The sequence below is a fragment of the Thunnus maccoyii genome, chromosome 19, assembly GCF_910596095.1.
Source record: "Thunnus maccoyii chromosome 19, fThuMac1.1, whole genome shotgun sequence".
Taxonomy (NCBI): domain Eukaryota; kingdom Metazoa; phylum Chordata; class Actinopteri; order Scombriformes; family Scombridae; genus Thunnus; species Thunnus maccoyii.
Window position 1 is genome coordinate 15,977,567 of NC_056551.1, and position 23,219 is coordinate 16,000,785.

The 23,219-nt window shown below is 40.7% G+C and overlaps 2 protein-coding genes and 1 long non-coding RNA gene across 5 annotated transcripts; 1 reads left to right on the plus strand and 2 right to left on the minus strand.

Moving 5' to 3' along the window:
• Positions 1 to 758: 758 nt before the first annotated feature.
• Positions 759 to 14,359, minus strand: sapcd2 (suppressor APC domain containing 2). 3 transcript variants are annotated; one of them, XM_042395481.1, is made up of 7 exons: positions 14,287 to 14,359; positions 13,314 to 14,127; positions 9,378 to 9,511; positions 5,244 to 5,390; positions 3,954 to 4,055; positions 2,497 to 2,616; positions 759 to 2,379 (listed from the first exon to the last, which is right to left on the minus strand). In XM_042395481.1, the coding sequence occupies exons 2-7, from the start codon at positions 14,101 to 14,103 to the stop codon at positions 2,251 to 2,253; spliced, it is 1,422 nt and encodes a 473-aa protein (XP_042251415.1). In that variant the 5' UTR covers positions 14,104 to 14,127; positions 14,287 to 14,359; the 3' UTR covers positions 759 to 2,250. The 3 variants fall into 3 exon arrangements, with proteins under 3 accessions (XP_042251415.1, XP_042251417.1, XP_042251414.1); XM_042395483.1 differs by having other exon boundaries at positions 2,497 to 2,613; positions 13,314 to 14,334; XM_042395480.1 differs by having other exon boundaries at positions 13,314 to 14,334.
• On the plus strand, positions 14,023 to 17,817 carry LOC121885756. Its single transcript, XR_006092609.1, has 3 exons — positions 14,023 to 14,107; positions 14,341 to 14,432; positions 15,413 to 17,817. It is a non-coding gene; the product is annotated as an uncharacterized LOC121885756 (long non-coding RNA).
• Positions 17,818 to 18,327: 510 nt separating this feature from the next.
• tmem141 (transmembrane protein 141) lies at positions 18,328 to 21,622 on the minus strand. Its single transcript, XM_042395484.1, has 5 exons — positions 21,443 to 21,622; positions 21,212 to 21,278; positions 19,404 to 19,487; positions 19,174 to 19,284; positions 18,328 to 18,982 (listed from the first exon to the last, which is right to left on the minus strand). The coding sequence occupies exons 1-5, from the start codon at positions 21,494 to 21,496 to the stop codon at positions 18,921 to 18,923; spliced, it is 378 nt and encodes a 125-aa protein (XP_042251418.1). The 5' UTR covers positions 21,497 to 21,622; the 3' UTR covers positions 18,328 to 18,920.
• Positions 21,623 to 23,219: the final 1,597 nt, after the last annotated feature.

Below are 23,219 nucleotides of genomic sequence, written 5' to 3' on the forward strand. Positions count from 1 at the left end.
CACATTTGCATAGTAATAAATTCTGTTGTCTTTTCATACTGTAGACAATACAGTTTTATTTTTACTGCTGTTCCTTTGTAGGCAATGACTGGGTGTGAGATAGAGAGAGGTCCACCAACAAATAGCAAACTACAAAGTCAATAAAATACAGACCATAAATGAGCTTAAAAGTTCAAACAATAAAACACAAATTATTCAACTGATAACAGAGAGGAAAGATATAAATATATCTTCAGGATTGTAAAAGTGAATTATTACATATAGATGGCCAGTTGTATGAAAAACAGCATTTGCAAATGATGTTTGTGCTATTCCTGCATGAATTACATCAGATCCTGGAAATTCGCTGGTTCTTAATTGTTGTTTTTTTTTAACTGAAATTTACATTGACATATAATAAACTGCAAGCACTGCATGCAACCAGACACGTGCACATCAAAACGTGGAAGCAGAAAAAGGAGAAGTAAAATATGTTAGTTTCTCAATTTAGGTTGTGGTCTACTTCGTTTCGTTAAATCAGTTGATTAAAACTGAATAATCCAACAAAACATATGAACAAATACCTATAAAATACCCTGAAAATGGCTTTTTTTAATCTACACAATCCTGAAGGTTAGAATAAAAATTGTTAAAACTGAGTGAAAAACAGAGTCATTTAGAGTCACCTACATTATATTTATATAAAAGGTGTTCAGGTTCAGTGAAGCATTGTAAACATCATGAGAGAAACACTGCAAAGAACCACAGAACCAGTCAGCCCCGTTTGGTCATATTTATTATTTTACATTTCATCCGAGTACTCTTGATAGAAAGCAGAAGGAAAAGAGTGTCACTCACACATAATGTAGTTTCGAGCAGCAAAAAAACATACAATCAGACAAGTGGGAAACAGACATCAACAGTATATAACTATGTTATGTGCGGACATCCCAGCAGTACCATACAGATCCATTACAAAACGACTTTTTTTTTGTCCTACTGCCACCCACTAACTAAAGATTTCTCTTGTAAACTTGTGAATGGCTAAATGTTTTTACAGTTTTAGTCAGAAGCCATCTGTTTCCAGGCTGATCCCGGTAAAGACAACAAGGGCTTTTACATCTGTGCTAACGTTTAATCTCCATTTTTCGAACAGAAATCTCTCAAAAGATAAATATCATGGGCTGTAAATATGACCCATGCAAAGAATCCGCTGTAAACACATACAGGGGTTGTAGCACTAAATAGCCAAAGTGTTGTTGTTGTTGTTTTTTTTGATTCTGACATGACATCAGAAGATCTCCCAACCAAAGGAGCTCGGCCCGCAGCTTTGACACATTCACCGTCTACCACGTTTTATCCTCCTCAGCTCTTCTTCGTGCAAACTTTCAAACCTCTCTTGTCCATCTCTGCCTCTACATCTCGTCAGTTTATAGGCTGACCTCCCATCTTTTTTTTTTCCCCCCCCAACCTTAAAAGGAAAAAACATCTCAAAATTCATGATAGGTCTTGACATTAAACATGCTACTATAATATAAAAACTGTTCTTCTTTTACAGGCAATGTTCTCAGTAACTCTCTCAGTGATTGAAAGCCGATGTGAGATAATTAATTTACATTATAAAGTAGGAAATATGGAGAGAAAAAAAGGGCAAAGTCATTATATTTGATTTAGATCAAGGTACCAGACTTAAAAAAAATTGTAAACAAAAATGTAATTGGATAGGTCACAGCAAGCAGATGCAGCTGATAATTTAACTGTAAGAATATGGCATTTTATTCCAACAAAAACCATCATCCCCATTGTCCAGTAGCTTTTTAGACCACTATAATTCAGCTTCAGTGGATCCGAGTTAATAAAGTTCATGTTTTTCCTTGTGAAGTCGAGCAGCAGAAGTAAACAGTCTTCAGGGAGTGGGAGTGGAGAACTTGCAGCTGCTATAATCCTGCAAAGAGACCCTGGTGGTTTTCTTGATAGTGTTCCAGGCTTTTCGGCTCGTTAGGAGTGTTTAGGTAGGAAATGTGAAGGCAGCAGTCGAGTCATTCGGGTCACGTGTTGCTCGGAGTGTTCACATCTAGGTAGTAGTGCGTGATTTGGTTTTCGGGGTGGAGTGGTCACACGTTGCGGTTGAGGATGTTGGCAAAAAGGTGCGTCACTGCCAGGAGTGGTCAGTTGGGTAAACAAGGGTCAGCTTAGGGACCGCTTCAGTCAGATATGTCGACGTTACATCGTGATGATTCCTAGCTGAGACGCGGTGACGTTACGGTGTTTTCAGATGAAGGTGGAATCCATGGCGCTGGTGTCTTGAACGCTGCGGGCACGAGCCTCGAAAAGCTGTTTTATCAAGGCCGACTTCTCCTGCTCCAGCTGGGCGATCCGCTCGCTCCTCTCTGTCACCTCCTTGATGGAGAGAAAGAAAAGGATTGAAGTGAGTGACACCCCCAAACTCCAAACAGCTTACAGTGACTGACTATTGGGGGCTTGGCGATATATATATATATATAGACTATGTTAAACCTGTGTGAGAAGTCGGTTCTGGTCCTTCAGTCTCTGGATGGCTTGTGGAGGTGCTGGAGGTGGAGGCTGGGAGCTTGTGGAGAGCGCTGCTGTCTGAGCGCCGCCAGAAGGAAATGACTGCTGGGAAACAAAGAGGAAGTGTTAAAGGAAAACTCCACCACAGATATATTGTTATATATTATCGATACTGTTTTCTGGAAGTTGCTTTGTCAAGTAGTGACATCATTTACATGTCTAGTACGCCCCGCCCGCTTCCCATAACCTGCTTTCTCTATTTCAGCTTCAGTTAGTAATAACCGATTTTTGTGAGAGAGGGGGATTCGATTAGATCACTACTAAAGACTCCTGCTGGTGGTGACGTGTAATGCGAGCTGGGCGATGCTCGGTTTTGGCTCGACTTGTTTCCAACATAGCGGCCGGGTCACAAACTTTCTCATATTACAGCTAAACAGTTCATTAAAATATGTTTCTGAAAACATTTGAGGCAAGAAACAGGCAATGCAGTAACAGAATCTTGATTCATATTCGATCAGCAATGCCTAGTTTTACTCCTCCTTGGTTCTGGCTAATGGCTAATGGCTAATCGTTAACCCCCCACGGCGCTCATTGAAATCGATCGCTTTTTCTACCAATAAACCACTGCTTCATGATGCCAGATGACCCAGTTGACTTGATGGAAAGGGCGGATTCAAATGTTCTGCATCCAAGAAACCGAGTAAGCAAGCAAGCCATTTCCCTGGATGCTATTTTGAGAAACGTGCATTCAGCTTTGAGTCACACAAATTTTCCGATGATAAGCAATAAAAAAAGTTACACTTCTGCCCTCAACGACATACTGAAAACATTTTGTTGAGGACTTGGCGATGTCAGCATTTTTACATTGTACTTTTGGTTTCACAATTAAAAATGACAATGCATCATTATACGTTACTGGTTACAGCAAATGAATCCGTGAAAAGGCCGCTTGATCAGAGAATCACTTAATGTAACAATCTACTGAATAATAAGCATACTAGTGTTGGTTTGTGGTTGTTTTTGAGCAACTGTGTTAGGGTTTTTTTTTTTTTTTTTGATGATGAAATGTTTCAAAATATGGGTAAGAGTTTCCTGTAGAGCAGACATCAATACAATCAGGTCACACTCCTGTTACATTCCAGCGGGGGGGTGCTGCACTGATTATTACACAGCTGTTACAATGGATCATAATAATGACACAGTGACACAGCAAAATATCAAAACATCCATAAAAACTTCTGCAGCTGTTGTCCGTCTACACGCTCAGTATGAATCATCCCAACATTCACACTTAACGAGCAGGTAGTTGAACGCTAGCACCTCATTTATATTAAGAATTAGATTGTCTTTACATATCATGAGACATTAAGGAATACTTGACTTTTCTTAGATCTTATTAGAATCACATAAAAACACTGAATCTATGGGCAGTTAACACTCACCATCCCAGAGCAGGAAATAAGGTCATTAAGGCAGCGGTTGACTTCTTGCAGTTTAGGAATAAGAACATTCATGCGACTCTGATTGGCTTCTGTGAGAAAATCCTGAAAAGGAGACAAAAATATATGACATTTAAGAAAGTAGTAGAAAGTATTTGCAAAACACACCGTATCACCTTAACCTGCGGCTAGTTCTCCACTTAGCAATCATTTCCCAGAATGACAACCTGCACTGGAGGCATTTTGAAAAGTGTGGCCAGTCAGCAGGAAGCCCAAACAACTACTTACTTTTATTTAAAATAATATTTTAATGACAGGACATGAACTTACTGCATTCAGCCATGTCAAAAGAAAAGTTTACATTGTAAGGTTTCCCTTATTGTTTCTTAACAAGGGAGAAATGATCTTCTCTATACTTGAAAAATCTTCATCTGAAACCTCCAGTTCATACTGGAAGCAAAACCGTGACAGATTACTGAGGCTACCGTGGGGGGGAAATGTCTTTTCTACCACAAGGAATTTTACCCTTTTTTATAATTAAAAAAAACAACAACTATAAAATATATAAAAGTCTATAAAGAAGCCCACCAAACTATAAATCTGTCCCAACAAATTTAAATAGACGTTGTTTTTGTTGTTTACTGTTTGATTAGGAAACACAGGAAAACTCAAAAATATGTGCTTCTACAGTTGGATGTTTGAGCGTCACTGTGCAGGATGATGTATGTGCAGTTTTACACTTGAAGGCTGTTTTCACTTCATCTTGCTGAAAGCGGAAGGTTTCTCTTTGGTCACTGAAAATCAGATTTTAAGGGGCGGGCCTACAAGCAGGATTTGTGACATCACAAATAGTTTGGAGCCAATCGTGGTCCTATATGCAACTTACACAAATGTGATGTGGAAACTCGAAGCCTCCAGAGCACAAAACACTGAGAATGGACTTTACAGTGAAGTAGGAGACATCTAGTGTCTTTAATGAGGAAGAAGGAATAGATGCCATTTTGAGGATTTTAACAAAATAATTTTAGCTTTTTTTTGTGGAAAGACCATATCAGACATAAACTAGTATTTTATATACATCTTAAAACATGTCAGGAGGTGATCTTTAAGTTTTAGACTAAGACTAATGTTTTGAAAGTCTTCTCATGATGTGATATTGTCTACATTATATCAATAAAAAACTATATCACCAAATAACAGAACACAACAGGTTGCATCTCAGACAGCTTTTTAACTGTGTGTTACAGCGGATGGTTTCTGCATATTAAAACACAGACCAGTGCATATACTGACCGTGCAGTGGGAGTTCTGGCCGACCTGCCGCTGTCTCTCTGTTACATTGTGGATTTGGCCCTGGTACCAATCCCGGGCCCGCTCCACCACCTCCAGGCCCGCCAGCAGGGAGTCCTTCTCCTGCTCCAGCTCTTTCATTTGCTTCAACTGTGAGAGTTGAAAAGGACGGCATGTTGTAGGAGAGTTAAAAGGAGGGGGGGGCACAGGAAAAGGGTGAAAGACAAGAAATTGGCTTAGAACAGAAAAGTCACTTTCTGTACGGATTTCACAGACACGACTGAAATAAAACATTTAACTTCCATATTTCCCACGCCGTCACTGAGAGAGCTTTTAGATTGCTGCCAAGATTAAATCTAATCATTGATTCTGGGCCGCCGGCAGTCTACGCGGTAGACAAACTCCCATCTTTTCACGAGGGCATCTGCAGCAAACTCTTTTGTGCTGGCGGAGACAATGGCGCCGTACCAATTGTGCCGGACTCTCTCCGATCCTGAACAATGTTTAGAGGAGCAATCAGTCCAGCGTCATGGCAACTGCGCAGCAACCTAAGAATGGGGTAAACAGCGGACCCACTTCAACTATGGCCACCCCAGTGTGTGTCTATGTGTGAAAGAGACAGAGGGAGAGATGTGTGAGAGAAAATGTGTGTGTGTGTGTATATGTGTGTGTGTATGTGTGTGTGCACCCCGGCAAGGCTGCAATGAGTTGTGCTGACCAGGCTGTCCATGCGGCACACTGCCACAGTCCAGGCCTCATCGCTGGCATTCAGCCACCTGGTGTGTCATCTTTCTATCCACCCGTTCCTCTCATCCTGTCCCCGGGTTGAAGCTCATTACATTCCTTCGATCATCGCTCATTGATGTTTAAAATAGCCACAAAGTCACACGGGGAAGCATGTCGCAACACAGAGGAGAAGGGACGTTAAGAGGCCAACATCGAACCCTGTTTACCATATTTGTGCTCTTTCCCACAGAGCCAGAGGAGAGAGTGCACACAGAGGAAGGGGGTGTGGGGTGGGGGGGAGGTTAGGGGAAGAGGAGGGGGGTAGGGTCCGTGTCTAGAATGAAGCATGACCTAGTGTCAGGCTGTGTGAATGTGCGGAGGGCCACGGGCAGGCAAACCCATCGGTTTGAAAATGAAAAGGAAAACACACACAGAGAGAGGGGGAGCAGAACAGCGAATGGCTAAAAGGTTACGGAAAAGTCTGTGTACATATGTTTGTGCGAGCCCCGCACACATGTCCCCGCTGACTGAACGAGCAGGCGTGAATACACACGACGCACATACAATAACATGACACCCGGTGCACAAGCTGTTTGGTTAAAAACACAAAGAACAACTTCATACAAAAGCATCACAGAACAGTGTGTTCAAAACCTTGAAGCGCAACAATACAACAGCAGGTCAGAGGCAATAAACAAAGCCTGAAGTCTCAAAAACAGTTAACAGTAACAGTTTAAGGACAACAAATAGTTTATTAATCGATCGACAGAATATTAATCGGCAACTATTTTTGACGATTGATTCATTGTTTTGAGTAGTTTTTTAAGAAACAACTTTGATAGCAGCTTCTCAAATGTGAATATTTTCTGATTTATTTATCTTTCTCTGATAATAAACTGAAAATCTTTGGCTTTTGGTGTTGGTCAGGACAAAAGAAGACATTTGAGGACGTCACATTGGACTTTGGGAAACAGCAATCGATTTTTTTTTTTTTTTAACCATTTTCCGATATTTTATAGCCCACACGACTAATCAACTAATCAATACATTCATTTTAAAATGAATATAAACAGAGAAAAGCAGCACATGCACACATTCAGAAAACTCAAACTAGTGAATGTTTGGCATTCCTGCTTGATAAATGACTTTAAGTTGTCAATTAAGTTCTGCCGATCAACTAATCGGTTACTTATTTCAGCAGTAGTCCGAACCTGGAAGCTCTACAGTACCAAAGCAGGTTTGAACCAACAAACAAGCCCAGAAGTTTTATCATAACTGTTTATCTCCACTGTTTGTCTTTACTGTCACAATCAAATATCACTCTAACCTGACGCACATCTTCCAATCCTGAAACAGACTCCTTCATCCAACAGACAGACTTTAATCTCCTCAGTCTTCTACAAACATCTCTCCCTGTCTTCCTCCGTCTTTCTCTCCCTCTCGTCTTACTCACCCAGAGGAAAAACTGCAGGGCCTTGCTGCTGTAGAGACTACTGCTGAGGGGGATGAAGACAGTAGTGTAAGCGGCCCAGACCGCCGTCCAGGCTGGGCCGGGCCGGCCGAGCGAGTCCTCTACTTCTACCAGGCCCCTGGGCCCGACCCGGCTCACTACCATCAGGGCAGCAGCGGGCCAAGTCGGCCTGGGTGGGAGGGACAGAGGGAAGGGGGGGGAGGAGGAGGAGAGGGGCAGGGAGGGAGGGAGGGAGAAGGAGGGGAGTCGGTCAGTCAGCCTCTCCAGACACAGAGGCCGAGGGGAAAAAGACAGAGACGGCGACACAAACAGGGAGAGAAAGAGGGAGAGGAGGCAAGCTGGAGAGAGTGAGAAATGGTGAGGCAGAGGGAGAGACGGAGAGTGAAAGCAGGCATGAGACCCGGACCGGAGGGTGGGAGGGGCAGAGTGAGGGGGGGGAGGCAGGGGGCAGAGGGATGGGAGGGGAATGTGGTGGCCAATAGAAAGTGAAATGGAGCTTGAACTAGAAAACTTTTTCATACTGTCCCAGCAGTTCCACTGTTTACTTTTCTGCAAAAATATGCAAAGATTTATTTTCTTGAAGTCTCGAATCTCAGTTCTGATCCAATCAGACTTCAGATCATCAAGGTCCAGGCAGAACTCTTTCTTTCTGACAGATTTTACCACTGATCCTCCGCTCCTTTACCCAACTCAACACAACTAAAATCATGAAAGTTATCAAAGAAAAATCTAAAAAGTAAGACTCTGCACCCACTGGGAAATCTCCACTCCACCATCCATCTTTACTCACATACTAAAAGTACTTACAACTGGGGCACAGTTACAAAAAAAACATACTTTCAGGGCTGCAACTTGAAGAGTATTTTAATACTTAAAGAGTTTTAAGGCGATATATTTAAACATATTAAATTAAATTGGTGACTAATATAAATTGTTTGGGCCAAAATCTGAAGATATCCAAAACTACTGCTGACATACAAGATAAAGAAAAACAACAAATCCTCACATTTGAGAAGCTGGAACCAGCGACGTTTTGGCATTTTTGCTTGAAAAATGATTAAACAATTAATCAATTATCAAAATTGATGCTGATTAATGTTTTTCTGTCAGTCAACTAATCAGTTCATCTAGAGCTGCAACAATTTGTCGATTAGTTGATCCACAGAAAATTAATCAGCAACTATTTCAATAATGGAATAACTGTTTTCGTCTTTTTTTAAGCCAAAATGCCAAACACTCGCTGCTAGTTTTATGCTTTTTTATGTCATAAATGGCAGTAAACTGAATATCTTTGGGTTGTGGACTGTTGGTTGGACAAAACAAGACAAGACACGTCAACTTGGGCAAAATTGGGGAATTTTAACAGCCAATTTTCAATATTTACTGACATTTTAAATACCAAACAACTAATTGATGAAGTAATTGGCGGATTAATCGATAATGAAATAATTAGTTGAAGCCCTAAATTAATCACTCTACATATTTTAACTACAAGAAATAAAACAACTCAAGAAAAGTCTGACAACTTGAACAATCACACTGTTGGCAAAAAAAAGCCTCAGATACAACCACCATCTGCCTTATTTGACTGAAGAGTTCATTGTAATACAGTGAAAATAAATGATTTATCCCAACAGACGCAGTAATAGAGCGCACATATTTCTACCATGTTCTGAAGTTTGTGCATTTGTGCAGACCTAAACCAAAAGCTACAGCGACACCTTTAATATTAAAATCAGCCACACGTTTATTTGAGCTTCACTTCTCGCTGGGTTCTTCCCACAGACAGAGAAGTGATATCTCAGAGGAAGTGGGTTTGAAATGGCGAGCGAAGCTGTCTAGTAGCAAAAAGCAGCCCTAACCCGGTTTGTTGAGCGAAAGGTTATGAATGGAAAACTAAATGTAAACATCACTGTGTACGTGTGTGTATATATACCAACCATTCCGTAATCCACTCCGTTAGATATGGTATGCCGCCTCTGCTCGTCCCGACTACGCCCGTGTCGCCTGGAGCCACCTGTAAATCCTGTTGCTGACTCGCTCTGAGATCTTGGTAAACCTGATTTCACAACACCTAGACACAAAGCAGACAGATGTAATTAATTTCAACAGTGCGCTGGAATGCACTCTGTATTATCTGCAGCTTTATTTCTTGCCAGCTGAACATAACTGTGTTAACGGCATGTTGAAATCTACTAAAACACATTTATCAGTGAACAAGTGAACAAAATGTATTGTGCTGGATGCTTTCTGATGTTTACACTCTAACTTAGTTCAGTTAGGTGCTTCTAAATTAACCCCTGAAATCATAAATATAAAAAAAAAATTACACATTATACACATCTAAAGACAAACACTAAGAAAGAAAACCAATAAAACTACAGACAGAACATTATTTTGGTTTGATAATGCGTTTGGGCTGCCAGTGTGAACCACAGGAGGGAGCTCTGCTCTGCTGGATTACTTTCATTACAAGGTCCACACTGAACTCAACACTTAGTGACACTGTAACAAATGTAGTGATACAGTGATAGAAAACACTGATTCTTCTACCATGTTCTGAACGTTGTGCTTTAGTACAGATGTAAACCTGTACAAACCAGTAGGAAACCTGTTAACTGTGCAACTAATCAGGGTCTCCTTTATTTGATGACTTGACTGAGGATGAGTTCAGTGATGCCAAAGGAAATATGTAAAGTATATGAGCTCTAAAAATTACACTGTAGAGATATCTCACTGGATAACCTCCCAGAATTAATGTGATTTCCAATAGTAGCAAGAGAGATGAATGAACAGTGAGTAAGAAATCTTTTTCTTTCTTTATTTATGTTTCTATTTAGGTATGTAATATCATTCCTGTTGATTATTATTGTTCCTATTTTTACTGTTGTCACTGTCATTGTTATTATTGTTACTACTGTATTATCAGTCATTCACAATGTAGGTTTCTGTAAACATAGTTTATTGCTGTCAAAAATTAATACAATTGTGATCACAAAAAAAACATTTGAGGGGAGAAAATATCACCTCTACCACTGTTTAAACCAAGTTTCCCAAAAAGTGATTATAATACAATCTTCCACAGAGAGTGTGTGTAAGTGTAACATTATGGTAAATAGTTTTAAGACAGTTTTCAGTTGCACCTTTGACGACCAAGAAAAAGGTTTCTCTGCCTGTTCTCCTTCAACTCCTCTTTTCATCACGTGGGTGTCTGTTTTGCCTCCATCAGGAAGGCTCTGGCTTTGAATCTCTTTCCTGCACCTTTTCTGTGTGAATTAACATGTTCTGGCCACGTTTCTAAGCATTTCTTCTCACTTTCCATAAACACGCAGCCCTGATGACGTGAAACTTGCGTTCCAAGCCCTTCCAAATTGATTGTGCAAACTTGGCAAAGTGTCTCAGTGACTGTTTTCTCTGGTATTTTATCCTCAGTATTTCCCTTTTAGTTGCGCTGAGCTGTGTTATCATTATCAGATTTTTAGATGCAAGTGCACGCATCACCACCGCTGTAAACCTTTCCCAAAACCAAGATAAAGTCAAAGTCAGAGTGAGTAGCACCACTTTGTGCTGATGTCCAGGGTGTTGGGCAGAATTTCACCACTGCCGTGATTCAGTGAGCCCTGGCCCGCCTGCTGTAATCTGGACTAATCCAGCGGGGTTTGGCTGCATGTGAGAGATTACAGCACGGACACTGCTGGTCTGTCTGTCTGTCTACTAAGTGGACAAAAGTATGTGGCCGCCCGGACAAAGAGTGGACATAAACATTACACTCAAATGTGATTTTTGGATACAGAACCTACACTCTTCTGGGAAGGCCTGTCACAAGGTTTTGGACACTGGCTGGAAGGATTTGCTCCCATTCAGCCACAAGAGCACTGGTGACTGATGTTGAGCGACAAGGCTTGTAGTCTGTATTTGGTTCCAGTTCATCTCAGATGTGTTGAATTGGGTTTGAGGCTCCTTTGAGGACCTTTCTTTGTACACGGGGACACTGTCATGTTGAAAGAGGAGAGGGTCTTCATCAAACTGTTACCAAACTGCCATAAAATTGGAAGCAAGTTGGAAGTATAATATAAAATATCATTGTATGCTGTAGGGGTGTATCGTAGGAGTCTAGCAAACAACAAAAAACAACCGCTGACGAAAAGCACACAAAAGTATGTGAACGTTTGGTAAAGTGTATCTGTACATCTACTGTATCTATCCATCCATCTGAAAGCCAACACTGTTCTGAGTGCAAGTGGTGTGAGCAGTGAAAGCCCTGAGGGCTCTAAAGAGAAAAAGTGAGAGAGTGTCAATCTTATGGCTCCAGACAGGCCTGGCTGTATCAGGCAAACTCGGGCAGACTCTAGATATGTGTGTGTGTGTGTGTGAGAGAGAGAATTAGAGAAAGGGAGAGAGCGAGGGAGAGTGGATGTAGAAGTCTCGTATGATTGTGATGGGAGGAAATAACAAGAGTGAGCCTGTATGAGAGCCTGTATGTATGAACAAGATAATGAGCTGGCAAACTGGGAATTACTCAGCTCTCCCATCCTAGAGCCAGCACACCAGGGAAAAACTGAACAAATGAACAAGCACACAACTGACCATCACCCGTTCCCCGGTCTCGGGGCCATGGCGGATCTACAAGGCAAGACCCTTGATGAGGATAAATCTCTGCAGGAATTTCTCACATAATCTCTGACCTGACCTGAGGTTAACAACGGCAATTATTCAACTAGGCACCCATCATTGGAGCAGAAGCCCTTAAACAGGCCTGCTTAAGCTGTGACACAATACTGATACCTGAGAGAAGTGTATTGTCAAACCTCAACAATGAGCGTTGCCGACCTCTATTGAGATTCAGGGAACGACTCCCTTTAAAGTCACAGTTTTTTACCTCTGTAAGACTCCTGCTGAATGACAAATACTGACATGCAAGCACTCTGCAGACATTGTGCACTTGTGTGTACAACATGGTTCAGTGCATCCAATTAAATTATAATATGAGATCTGTGCTGGCAATGGTGCAGTGGACATATCAGTTCAGTTATGCATGCAATCGATGGCTCGCTCATCAGAATATAGTCGGTGTATTATGTTGTGTGCACTGGTAGGTTTTCAGGGATACAGTAGGTCTACTTCTGACTCACATCCTTATTTTTTGGTGTCCTTTATAAGATTTTGTCCTTGTTTCAAGTCAGCATCAAACTGATAGTGAGGCACAAACAAACAGAAATCCTTACGGTGGGTTGAGAGTATTAAGGTGCAGATGCAGCTGCAGGACAGCAGCATGTTGCATTAAACTTCTACAGACAGTAGTGATGAAACAATACTAATCGATTAATCAATTATTCAATTAAAAAATGTATTTGAAAACAATATTTCTAGTTGATTAATCGTTTTAAGTCTTTTAAATGTCAAAACAATCACTGGTTTAATTGTGCGAATGTGCTGCTTTTCTGTTTCATATCGTTGTAAACTGAATATATTTGACTTTTAAACTGTTAATCTGACAAAACAAGCAATCGGAGGACATCACCTTGAGCTTTTGGGAAATTGTGATTTGCATTTTTCACTATTTTATTGACATTTTATGGGCTAAACAATCATAAATAACCAACAGATGAAAAAGGGCTGGAACTAGTTAGGTGCAGCTGCATGACAACAGCATCTTGCATGAACTGTTGATTGACAGATGTGATCAGATCGATGCTGTTTCTATTGACAAGAGTGTATTAGTGTTATGCTGTATCTGGATTTTGATGGACAGGGTTTTAACTTATTAATGAGGATGTCTTTATTGACATCAGCTCTCCATGATCTCACTGAACTGCCCCTCGCCCCCTCACAGCCATCGTTTTTTTTTTACCTTTGACTCTCATGGTGCCACTTACTTTGTCCTTGGAGCTGCGGTGACTCCAGAGCAAGAGACTCAATGGTCCTGACCCGGCTCTGCTGAGGCTGGGTTGGTTTGGTGACATGGCCCGGTTCGGCCCGGTAACACCCGCCCTCCGGCGCGATGGGAATCCTCTCCAAACTCCGCCCGGACCTCTCGAAGCCCGCGTTGTACCGCGCCGGCCCACACGCGGGGTACCCGGGCCCGTCTTCGGGCCTGGCCCGACCCTGCAAGGAGGACGCCCGGTGCTGCTGGGTGTTGGTCACGTTGCTCGGCCCCAGCGGACGCACCTTGTTCTCAACCCGGGTCCCGACGCTGCATGAGGACAGCGGTGCGGGTTTCTGGGGCTGCTTTGGAGCCTGCTGCGGGTGTACGGCAGCCTGGGCCTTTAAGTGGGAGCTGTTCTCTGGGTTGAGCATGGAGTACCGCAGCCCCGCAACGAACCGCTCAAAGGTGAGGCAGCCATGCGGTGGAGTGACCCTCCTGAGGCAGTTAAGCACCCCGCCGGGCAGGTCTCGGGTGTCTGCGCCCTGCCAGCGGCTCTCGATCTCCGAGATGTGGACATAACCGCGTCCAGCGTCATCCAAAATGTCAAACAGCGTCCTCAGACTGTGCAGGAAGGCTTTGGGGAGGCCATCTGTTGAATACTCCGTCTCTTTGGGCTGCATTTTGGCCGTTTTAAAGCACTCCGCCTTCGCTTGAGACGCCTCTTTTCTTGGCCCAACTCTGCCGTAAATCACCGACGTCCCGTTCACTTTGCAGCCCTGCTCGGTCGCTATCAAAGCCATGGAGGTATTGATAATACCCACTGACTAATCAATCAAAAACACACCAACACAAGTTGGCTAACTTTATATAAACACACACCTGGACATGCACAGAATAATTAGACGATTTATCGCTTACTAAACAGCAAAATCCTTACAATTAAAGAGATTTTTAGCCTAAATTTGATCGTTTTGAGTGTCTACCTTCCCACTGAAACTCCGCCGCTCTCTGATCCATACTTTCCTTTTTCTGCCGAGGACCGCCCTTCAAACGGCTGTGCGCGAGAGTCCCGGGACCAGCCATTGGACGCGGTGTGCACGAGCTGAGCGCTGATTGGTTCAGGCCTGAGGTAAGCTCCAGTTTGAGTTGTGCTTTTGTTATTATTACTAATGCAGAGACGTTATTCATAAAGCCTGCATATTATCCCTCCACTTAATCAGAAAGAGCTGGGTGAACTATCATCTTACAGCCCCCAAACAGCCTCCATGAGAGGCAGAATCCCCCTTTTTAAACCATTAAAGCCCCTTAAAATTTCACTCTATAATTAAGTTGTAATGATAATGAAGTAAACAGTTGATCATTCTTGACAAACTGCATCCTATTGGTGTAGTTTATATGCCTCAAAACTTACCCTTATAGCTAACCCCTTATCTGAATAATTATAGTATATATCCACCTACTATTTGTATATAAAGTAATGTCATTTTTTACCATTTAATATTTATCTCAGCACTTCTTGCGTCACTTCTTTGCACTATTTGTATCCTGTTTACAGTCCACAGAAACTGTTTCACCTGTATATATAACATGTGTATATTTCTGAAGATTGTTGTGTTGTTATTTTGTGTAAGTACATTGAGAGCCACTAAAGCAGAGTCAAATTCCTTTTATGTGTAAACATACTTGGCCAGTAAAGATGATTCTGATATAATAATTATATTGTTTGCAGATGATACAAACATTTTTTGTTGTGGTAAGAATTTGAAACAACTTTTGGATACAGTGGAAAAAGAATCGAAAATGCTAAAGAGTTGGTTTGATTTTAATAAACTAATGACTGAATTGAAGTAAAACTAATTTTACCATCATTTTTTCTATTTGGTTGCACTTTAGAATAAGTCTAACCCCCTAAAGTAAGCTACTCTCAAGTGACAACAATCACAATAAATATGCAATGATATTATATCAAGATTTCCTCTCAGTCAGGCTGAAAAGCTGCATTCACTCTCCGTTAGACGTCCCTGCACACAACTTGAATTCCCAACTTTCACAGAGTCAAAACACATCGCAACCATTTCTTGACACTTTTCCTGTTTCTCTTCTCCAAAGCGATGAGTCACACAGAGAAACTCTCAGTCCCTGCACAGGCCCGTGTTTATCTCTGACCTGCCCAGACATGAACGCTCATCCCGTTACTATCTGCAAAAACTGCACCAGTGATTCATGTTGAAGATATACTGTCACACTGTCACAAAGCACTCCTTGTAATTTACCTCCTGCCTTACTATACATGAGCTATTGAACTATTTTCCCTGTCAGACCAGTTATTGAATCACAAATTTCCTCTGTTGTGTTCATCACATGCACTGCACATTGTTCAAAAGAGCCTGAAAGATAGGACGACAATCAATAATAAAGATATGGGCTCTCTACTCCCCTCTGATAATCACACATACACCAGTTCTTGTTAACACACTAATTTGTGAGAATTGATAATGGCTGCAGGCCGGACAGAGAGAGGGGTCCAATTGATCAGATGATCAAATACCCAATAACACTATTTCAGAGTATAGATTAAACCCAGCGGTGGTTCTGGTTTTTCCAATTGGAGCTGCAGAAATGTTGTAAATTGTGTTTGCTTTAAGGCTTTTTTCTGGACTGCCATTTCAGCCTTGATTGTTATATAACCAAAGAAGAAGACAGAAAGTGAAGGAAAGAGGAGAAAGAGAGAGACACACACACACACACACACGCTGTCCAGTAGGAGCTCAGCTCAGTGCGATCACTCCACTCACAGAGGTCAGACAAATGAGCGCTCACTCTTGCTCTCTTCGTCTCGCTGTCTTCTGCTGTCACGCACATGCACACTCTCTCGCTCACGCTGTAGGCTTTATAAACCACGCCAGGGGTTGCCCAGCGTGCCAAAGGCCAGTCCATATTGCTGTTTTTTCTTGTGTGTGTGTGTGTTATTGGATGTGTGCAGAACCTCAGCTGCACTGGCCAGTCAGTCCTCTCATATAACACACACACACACACACACACACACACTCCCTTATTATCTCCTGTTTGTTCTCTGTTAGTCTTTTCCTTAAGCTGTATCAGTGTGCATGTGACAAAGGATTTGAGAGCTTATTCAATTCATGAACCCTGGGTTGTTGTTTTTTTTTATTTGGATGGGGAAAGACACAGAAAGAGACTTCAAAATCTTGGAGGTGTTAAATCAGATTTGAATTACAGTGGGAGGACGAGAGCGAGAGCAAGCAAAGAGTGGGGGTGGAATCAGGCTGCACAGGGATGGAGAGAAAAAAAAAAAAAAAAGAACATTAAACCAAAGCCAAAAATCTTCCCTCATTCAGATTGCCTTTACTATGAGGATCTCCCATCCAGACTGCAAGCACATTTCCCTCTCCGCCACTGTGAGCTCAGAATTAGTGCATTTCTTTGGCTTGTTCTCCATAAATCAAACGAATCCTGGACTTTGGTCACTTAGTTCACTCGAGGTGTTGAGGCGTGCTTGAAAGACGTTATTGTTTCAGTGACCTGCACTCCAGCAGACTTTATGTTGCTAACACAAACTAGTTCGGCTATGCAAATTGGAGTCACAGCAGGATTTAAAAAAGCACAATGAAATTATAATTTTTTTCTTTTCTGGACAACACAAAATGAATCTCATTTACATGCATTTACAGCTGTTTTTTTTTCAGCACTTCTGCATCACTAGTAGCAATTATAGAGTCAGAATAAAGAGCAAGTGGCTGCAGCTCTTCGGGATCTGCACAGAGATTTTAAAGGAACCTGGCCTCAATATCCAATAATTTGACATTACTTATAGTTGACAACATCTGACATTGTGAAGGGGGATGAATGCTCTATCATTTTGTGTGTAAGGTCTCAAGTACTGGCAGCTTTAAGGGGATGGCAGACGTTCAAAATAGTAATACCTCTGGGTTGTTGCCAAGCCCTGGCAGGATGTTCAGTATACCTCTCTGTTCCTCATTGGATATACATTTTTTTTTCTAATTTGTGTGTTTATATTTGCTCAATCAAAACCAATTGAAGCGGGGGAGGCATCCAGCGTGCCAAGGCTTCTTGCCTCCACCTCAACAGGCATGACTGGATATGTGTGAAATATTTGTATGGGACAGGTTGTATAGCCTGTCTTTTTAAATTAGTGACAGTCCTAATTCTGACCCAGGAATTGTGAGTTACTGCCTCTGGTCCTGAGAATATGATAATGATTTTGAGTTAACCTCATTTAATCATTTTTGACGCTGGTACTCTGATCGTGTCCAGTTTTACGGTTGTCCTGTTCTTTCCTCTCTGTTTTGTTAAAAACAGGAACATGGGGTGTCTTTGTGTCTGTAGATGAGGTGAAGATAGATCACTTTGTCTTTGTACTGCACACACTATCAAGAATACAGTATATGCTCTATGATATGTTGTGTTTTTTAAATTGTACTGTATACTGTTGAATTATAAAAAGATTCAAATGAAGAAAGGGAACTGCTTGATACTTATTTAAAATCTCCACAATCTGTGATAATTCCTCCGTAAAGAACAGCACACAAACACTGAATTTGCAATGACTTCTACATTTCCGTTGCCACCTTTTAGTCCTTTGTCACAGAGGACATTTCGACATGTCACAGTAGGAAAAGCATGGGTGTAAATGATTAAATAAATGATGGCTGAATTCCATTTAGCTGTGTCACTTTCAGGGTCCTGCTATTGTGCATGCTGGCTAACTGTGACGGCTTACTGGGACACTTGAATAAACTGGGTAACACCTGTAATTTTCCTACTTTGACAAGTCAAAATATCTACAGTGAAAAATATTCTTTGTTCATGCTGCCATCGCTTATAAATATGCATCTATGTGGTATTTATGTTTTGCAAAAATGCACAAAATGTATATAAATTGCAACAGGATTCATGTTTACTCATTTTATGAATGTCGGGGTCATTATATCATCAGCAAACTGAAGATGGGATGAACATGCAGCATCAAAATGATTTCCAGTCAATTACACTGTGGCACTGAATGTTTATTTATCAGGATGAATCATCCCACAAAGATTTGCTCTCTGTAGTCTAAGGCATACATGAAAGGAAATATCAATATGTAATTTAGATTACATGCTTAAAAGATAAAAAAAAAAAGCAAACAAACTGGTGATTTAGTTGGTTACTCGACCCTCCTGTATCTTCAGCACACAGTCCTGCATGTCCGTGAGGTATTACAGTGACAGCTAGGGATTTGAAGTGGTACTGCAGTGTTAATTCTGTTGCATGTCAAACAAACACATCCAAATAATAATACCGGATCACAAGCTTAACATCTGATTCCTCCTAAAAACCCGAACTAATTCCTGACCTCTGATTCAGAAAACTTTATCCACACATTAATGCTGTTATGAAATTCAAAAGCTGTACAAACTCTGAAATTGGAAGAAAAAAAAAAACACTTCCTTCATTTGGTGTATTGCAGAAATAAGATGCAATTAAATGCAGAATGTATTATGTCACACCCAGCTTTTCTGAATATCTCCAGCAAAGTACATTTTCTGAAAATGTGTCGTTATATACAGTAGATAAACAAGTTTGTTTATGATCCTGTTCATTCCATCACGTCGCCATATTTTGTCTTCCCAGTTCCTTTTGGTTCCTCTGGTTTAGGCACTGAAAGATAAACACAGAGAGAGGTAAACATAAAGCACAAAAGTCTGTTGAGAATACTACGTCCTGGATTAAAGTGAATGAACTTTCATGGAACACCATTACTGCCACAGAAACATCCACATTTAATAATTTTCCAGTGTACGAGGCATGAGGAATTTTGAGAAGGTGCCGCAGTCACACACTGTACTCACCCTGGGGCGGCGATCTGTCCGGGACTTTCCCAGTTTCTAATAACAACCAGAGGTCTGAGCATTTCTGTGTTTCCCAGCGTGTCACTGCATAACTGCCCACGGATGACGCCACTGAAAGAGATCACAGGGAGGTCAGAGAGTAAAGAAACAGAAGTAAGAGTTCAGGTATGTGTGCCTAGAGAGAAAATAACCAATTTTGCCCATTTTAAAGCTCATTTTTCATTTCTCACCTATGGAAATGAGCAGGTTCCATTGAAGAGGATAAGGAAGTCTTTTCTGCACAACCATCTGAATGGCAAATAAGCTCCCAGCGCCTGTAAAAGCAGCATAGGAGACATCTCAGTGACAGCCATGACAGACATGCAAACTTTTTCAACTCATTCAACACTCATTTCAGTTGCTACAACATCACAAATCCTTTGCAACACTCTTGTCCTCCTGCAGATGTTTTGCTCAATCAACTTGTTTCCAAATGGTATTTAAAAAGGGAAGCTGTGCACAGATTGTGCGCATCAAGTTAATCTTCAGGGAGGTTCAATCCTGCAGTCTTTGGCCTGCTAATTTTTGGCAAATCAAGATATTAAATCAGTAGCAGGGAGAGGGCAGAAACCTCAAATTTATCTACATGGACAATGTTTTAATCCCAGTCGGATCACTGTCAGGCTTTTTTGGGATTGAAATGTTGTCAACTGTAGTTTGAAGTCAATCTGCAAGTCTTACTCTTTTCATCTGTGCTGATTTTCAACAGCCGTGCACCTGTGTGTGATATGCGTACACACTTCTTCTAGGGTTTTTTTTTTTTCAGGGGGGAAATGGGTGTAAATTTCTTTAGATCTTGCAAAAGTTTCAGATTTCTGTTAACAAAACATTCCTGCATTGGGAAATATGATTATAACAGCAGTTGTTAAATGTCCACTAACAATATATTCAAGTGGTGATGGTTAACAGTGACAGTAAACAATAGAGCTGCAATGATTAACCCATTAATCAATTAGTCAACTGACAGAAAATTAATCGCCAACTATATTGATAATCAATTAATCATTTTCATTTTTTTAAGGAAAAAAAATTCTCTTGTTCCAGGTTCTTATATGTGAATATTTTCTGGGTTTTTTGTCATTTTTTCATGGTAAATTGAATGTCTTTGAGTTGTGGACTGTACATAAACAAACAAACATTTTAGGCTGCATCTTGAGTTTTGGGAAACAATGATATTTTTCACTCTCCAACATTTTCAGAACCAAATGACTAATTCAATAATGAAAATAATCATTAGTTGCAGCCCTAAGTAAACAGTAATATGAAAAAACTAACATTTCTCTATGCTAATGTTCCAGTCTGATTATACAGTGTATATCAGTATCTGTTTAGATATGTATAATCACAGATCATGGTCTGAAGTCCATCTTGTTAGACTTTACTGCAACAGAAAGCTTCTCAGATGTGAATATTTTCTGGTTTCTTTAATCCTCTATGACAGTAAACTGAATATCTTTGTGTTGTGAACTGTTGATCCGGACAAAACAAGATATTTGAGGATGTCGCCTTGGTCTTTGGGAAACTATGATGGACATTTTTCACCATTTTCTGACATCTTATGGACCCAACAACTGATTGATTAATTGAGAAAATAATTGACATTATATTTAATCCATAATGAAAATAATCATTAATTGCAGCCTTAGTTTGCAGCATGGAGTGAATAACATCATAACATACAGCTCCATCTTGTGGCACACATTGATTAAAATGTTGGGTTTTTTGTTTGTTTTTATGTTTGTAGTTTCTTTGGACTTATTTCTGTTTTCTATCTGTTTGTTTACAGATATTCAGACATTTAGCCCAGTAAATATTTACTGTATATTTGTTAGTTCAGGAGCTAATTTAGAAACACTGGACTAAAACAAATAAGAGTGTGAAAATAGGGGGAAAATACAATACAACGCATTATTTTCAAAAGTCTACCAATACACTGTATTTTCCAGTGTGGCTGGCAATGAGCTGTGGTGAGCACAGTGGGAAATGACACCACACTTACCCAGTATAAAGGTCCCAGTCCCCTTCATAAAGGCATGAGACTGACAGGCAGCATAACTCCCTAAACCCTGAAACACAGGACGAGAAAACAAATAAAAAACAGCATAATTCCTGTGCTATTTTCCAGTACAATACAAAGGTGTCAACGTGTGCAGCAGCTGGTTCATTTAACAGCCAGTGTCCTCCAGAGATCCAGCAGGACTGAGAGGAAAACATGAAACCTAAAGCTCACCGGGTGTTTGGCCGCCAGCGCGTCGTCCACTTTGGTGAGACCGAGGTTGACCATTTTGTCGACTTTTGAGAAGCTGGAGGTTTAAGTCCTATATGAATAACAACATTAGCTCATGCTGACACTACACTGTATACATAAGTCTCCTGTTATAAAACTTCCGTCCTCTGCAAGCCAAAAAAACACAGAAAGAGGAGAAAACAGCAGTTTGTATTAAAAACAATGGCGACACTTAAAGGAGAGGAGGTGGTACTGCAGGCTACAGCTGATCACACGTGAATGTTAGAGTTAAAGGATAGCTTCATAATTTTTCAAGTCTGTCTTAAAACAACAGTCAGGTGTCCGTATGAACACTGAAAGAGGTTTTCCTCGCTGTAATCATTCCTCCTGTTCATACTGGCTGTTATAAGATCCCCTTATATGTGCTTTCAATGTGAGTGATGAGGGACAAAATCCACAGTGTGTCCGCACCGTCATTTTGTGCAAAAAGAAATGCATTTAAAAGTTTATGTGAAGCTTATATGGGGCTTCAGTAGTTTGAGTTAGTCACATCAAGTGGATATCTGCCACATTTGCAGTCTTTTTAGCATCAGATTCCCTCTTTGTGTTTCTCTGTTGAGCTGCAATGGAGGTATAATAACAAAAAGAGGGACTTGGACACTAAAAAGACTGTAACACTGACAGATATCTACTTGATTTGAATAGTTTGGAGGCTGAAGCTCCATATCAGATAAACTTTTAAACACATTTTTGCACAGAAGGAGGCCAGTTATGAACAGGAGAAATGATTACAGCAAGAGGAAAAAAAAGGTTTCAGTGTTTTTGGGCACCTGACTGTTGTTTTAAGGCTTGAAAAATTGTGAACACGTCCTTTAAGTTTTAGAAGTTATTTGCACAGTTTACAATGAAACAGAGATTTAAAAAAAAATATATTGTGCTGTTCAGATTCAAAAAAAGAGAAAAAAAGCATCATAAAGGCATCTTACCAAAAAAAGAAATAAAACAGCATTTAAAATGACATCTAAGCAATAAACTAAACCACAGCAGCTTTAAGTTTAAGGCCCAGTAATCACATAAACACATGGAAGTTGTTGCTTAAATAAAGTCATCACAGTAAATTGTCTTTGTGTCCAGTGATTGCCGTGTGGGACTTGCCTAGACAGCCCATCCTGCTGACCTCTGTGACCCCCCTCTGTTGAACTTTGACATCACAGCGACCGCAGAGAGTGAAGCAATCTGCTGGTGATTGGAGATGTGCGGGAAGAAGAAGAAGAAGAAGGGGAGGAGGAGGAGGAGGCAGATGGAAAGAATCCAACTACCGCTGAGACACAAGTAACAACACAGAGGCTCAAGTTACCAAATGGCCATAGCAGAGCTGCTGGACATCTGGTGCTTGTTATACAAGAGAGAGAAGACGGGATGATACAAGTGAGTAACAGTATAAAGCCACAGAGTGAAAGAAAGCTTAGTATGTTTTAAAAGTGTTTACATGATTATATATTTACACGTTTCTGTCACACAAGCTACGTTACTACACACACACATCAGGGTTCATCCAGTCAAATCTCAGGAGCCCAAAACAACAACTACAGATTAATTTAATAACCTGATTATGATACTTTATTTATTTATTTATTTATTTATTTTGCTTTTCCTATCATTAAGACAGGGTGAAAAGAGCTACAAGTTAATAAGAAAAATAAACATAATAACATGTTATTATTCTCTTCATTGATTTATCTTTTTGTTATTTTTTCAATAAAGCATTTATACAGTAAAA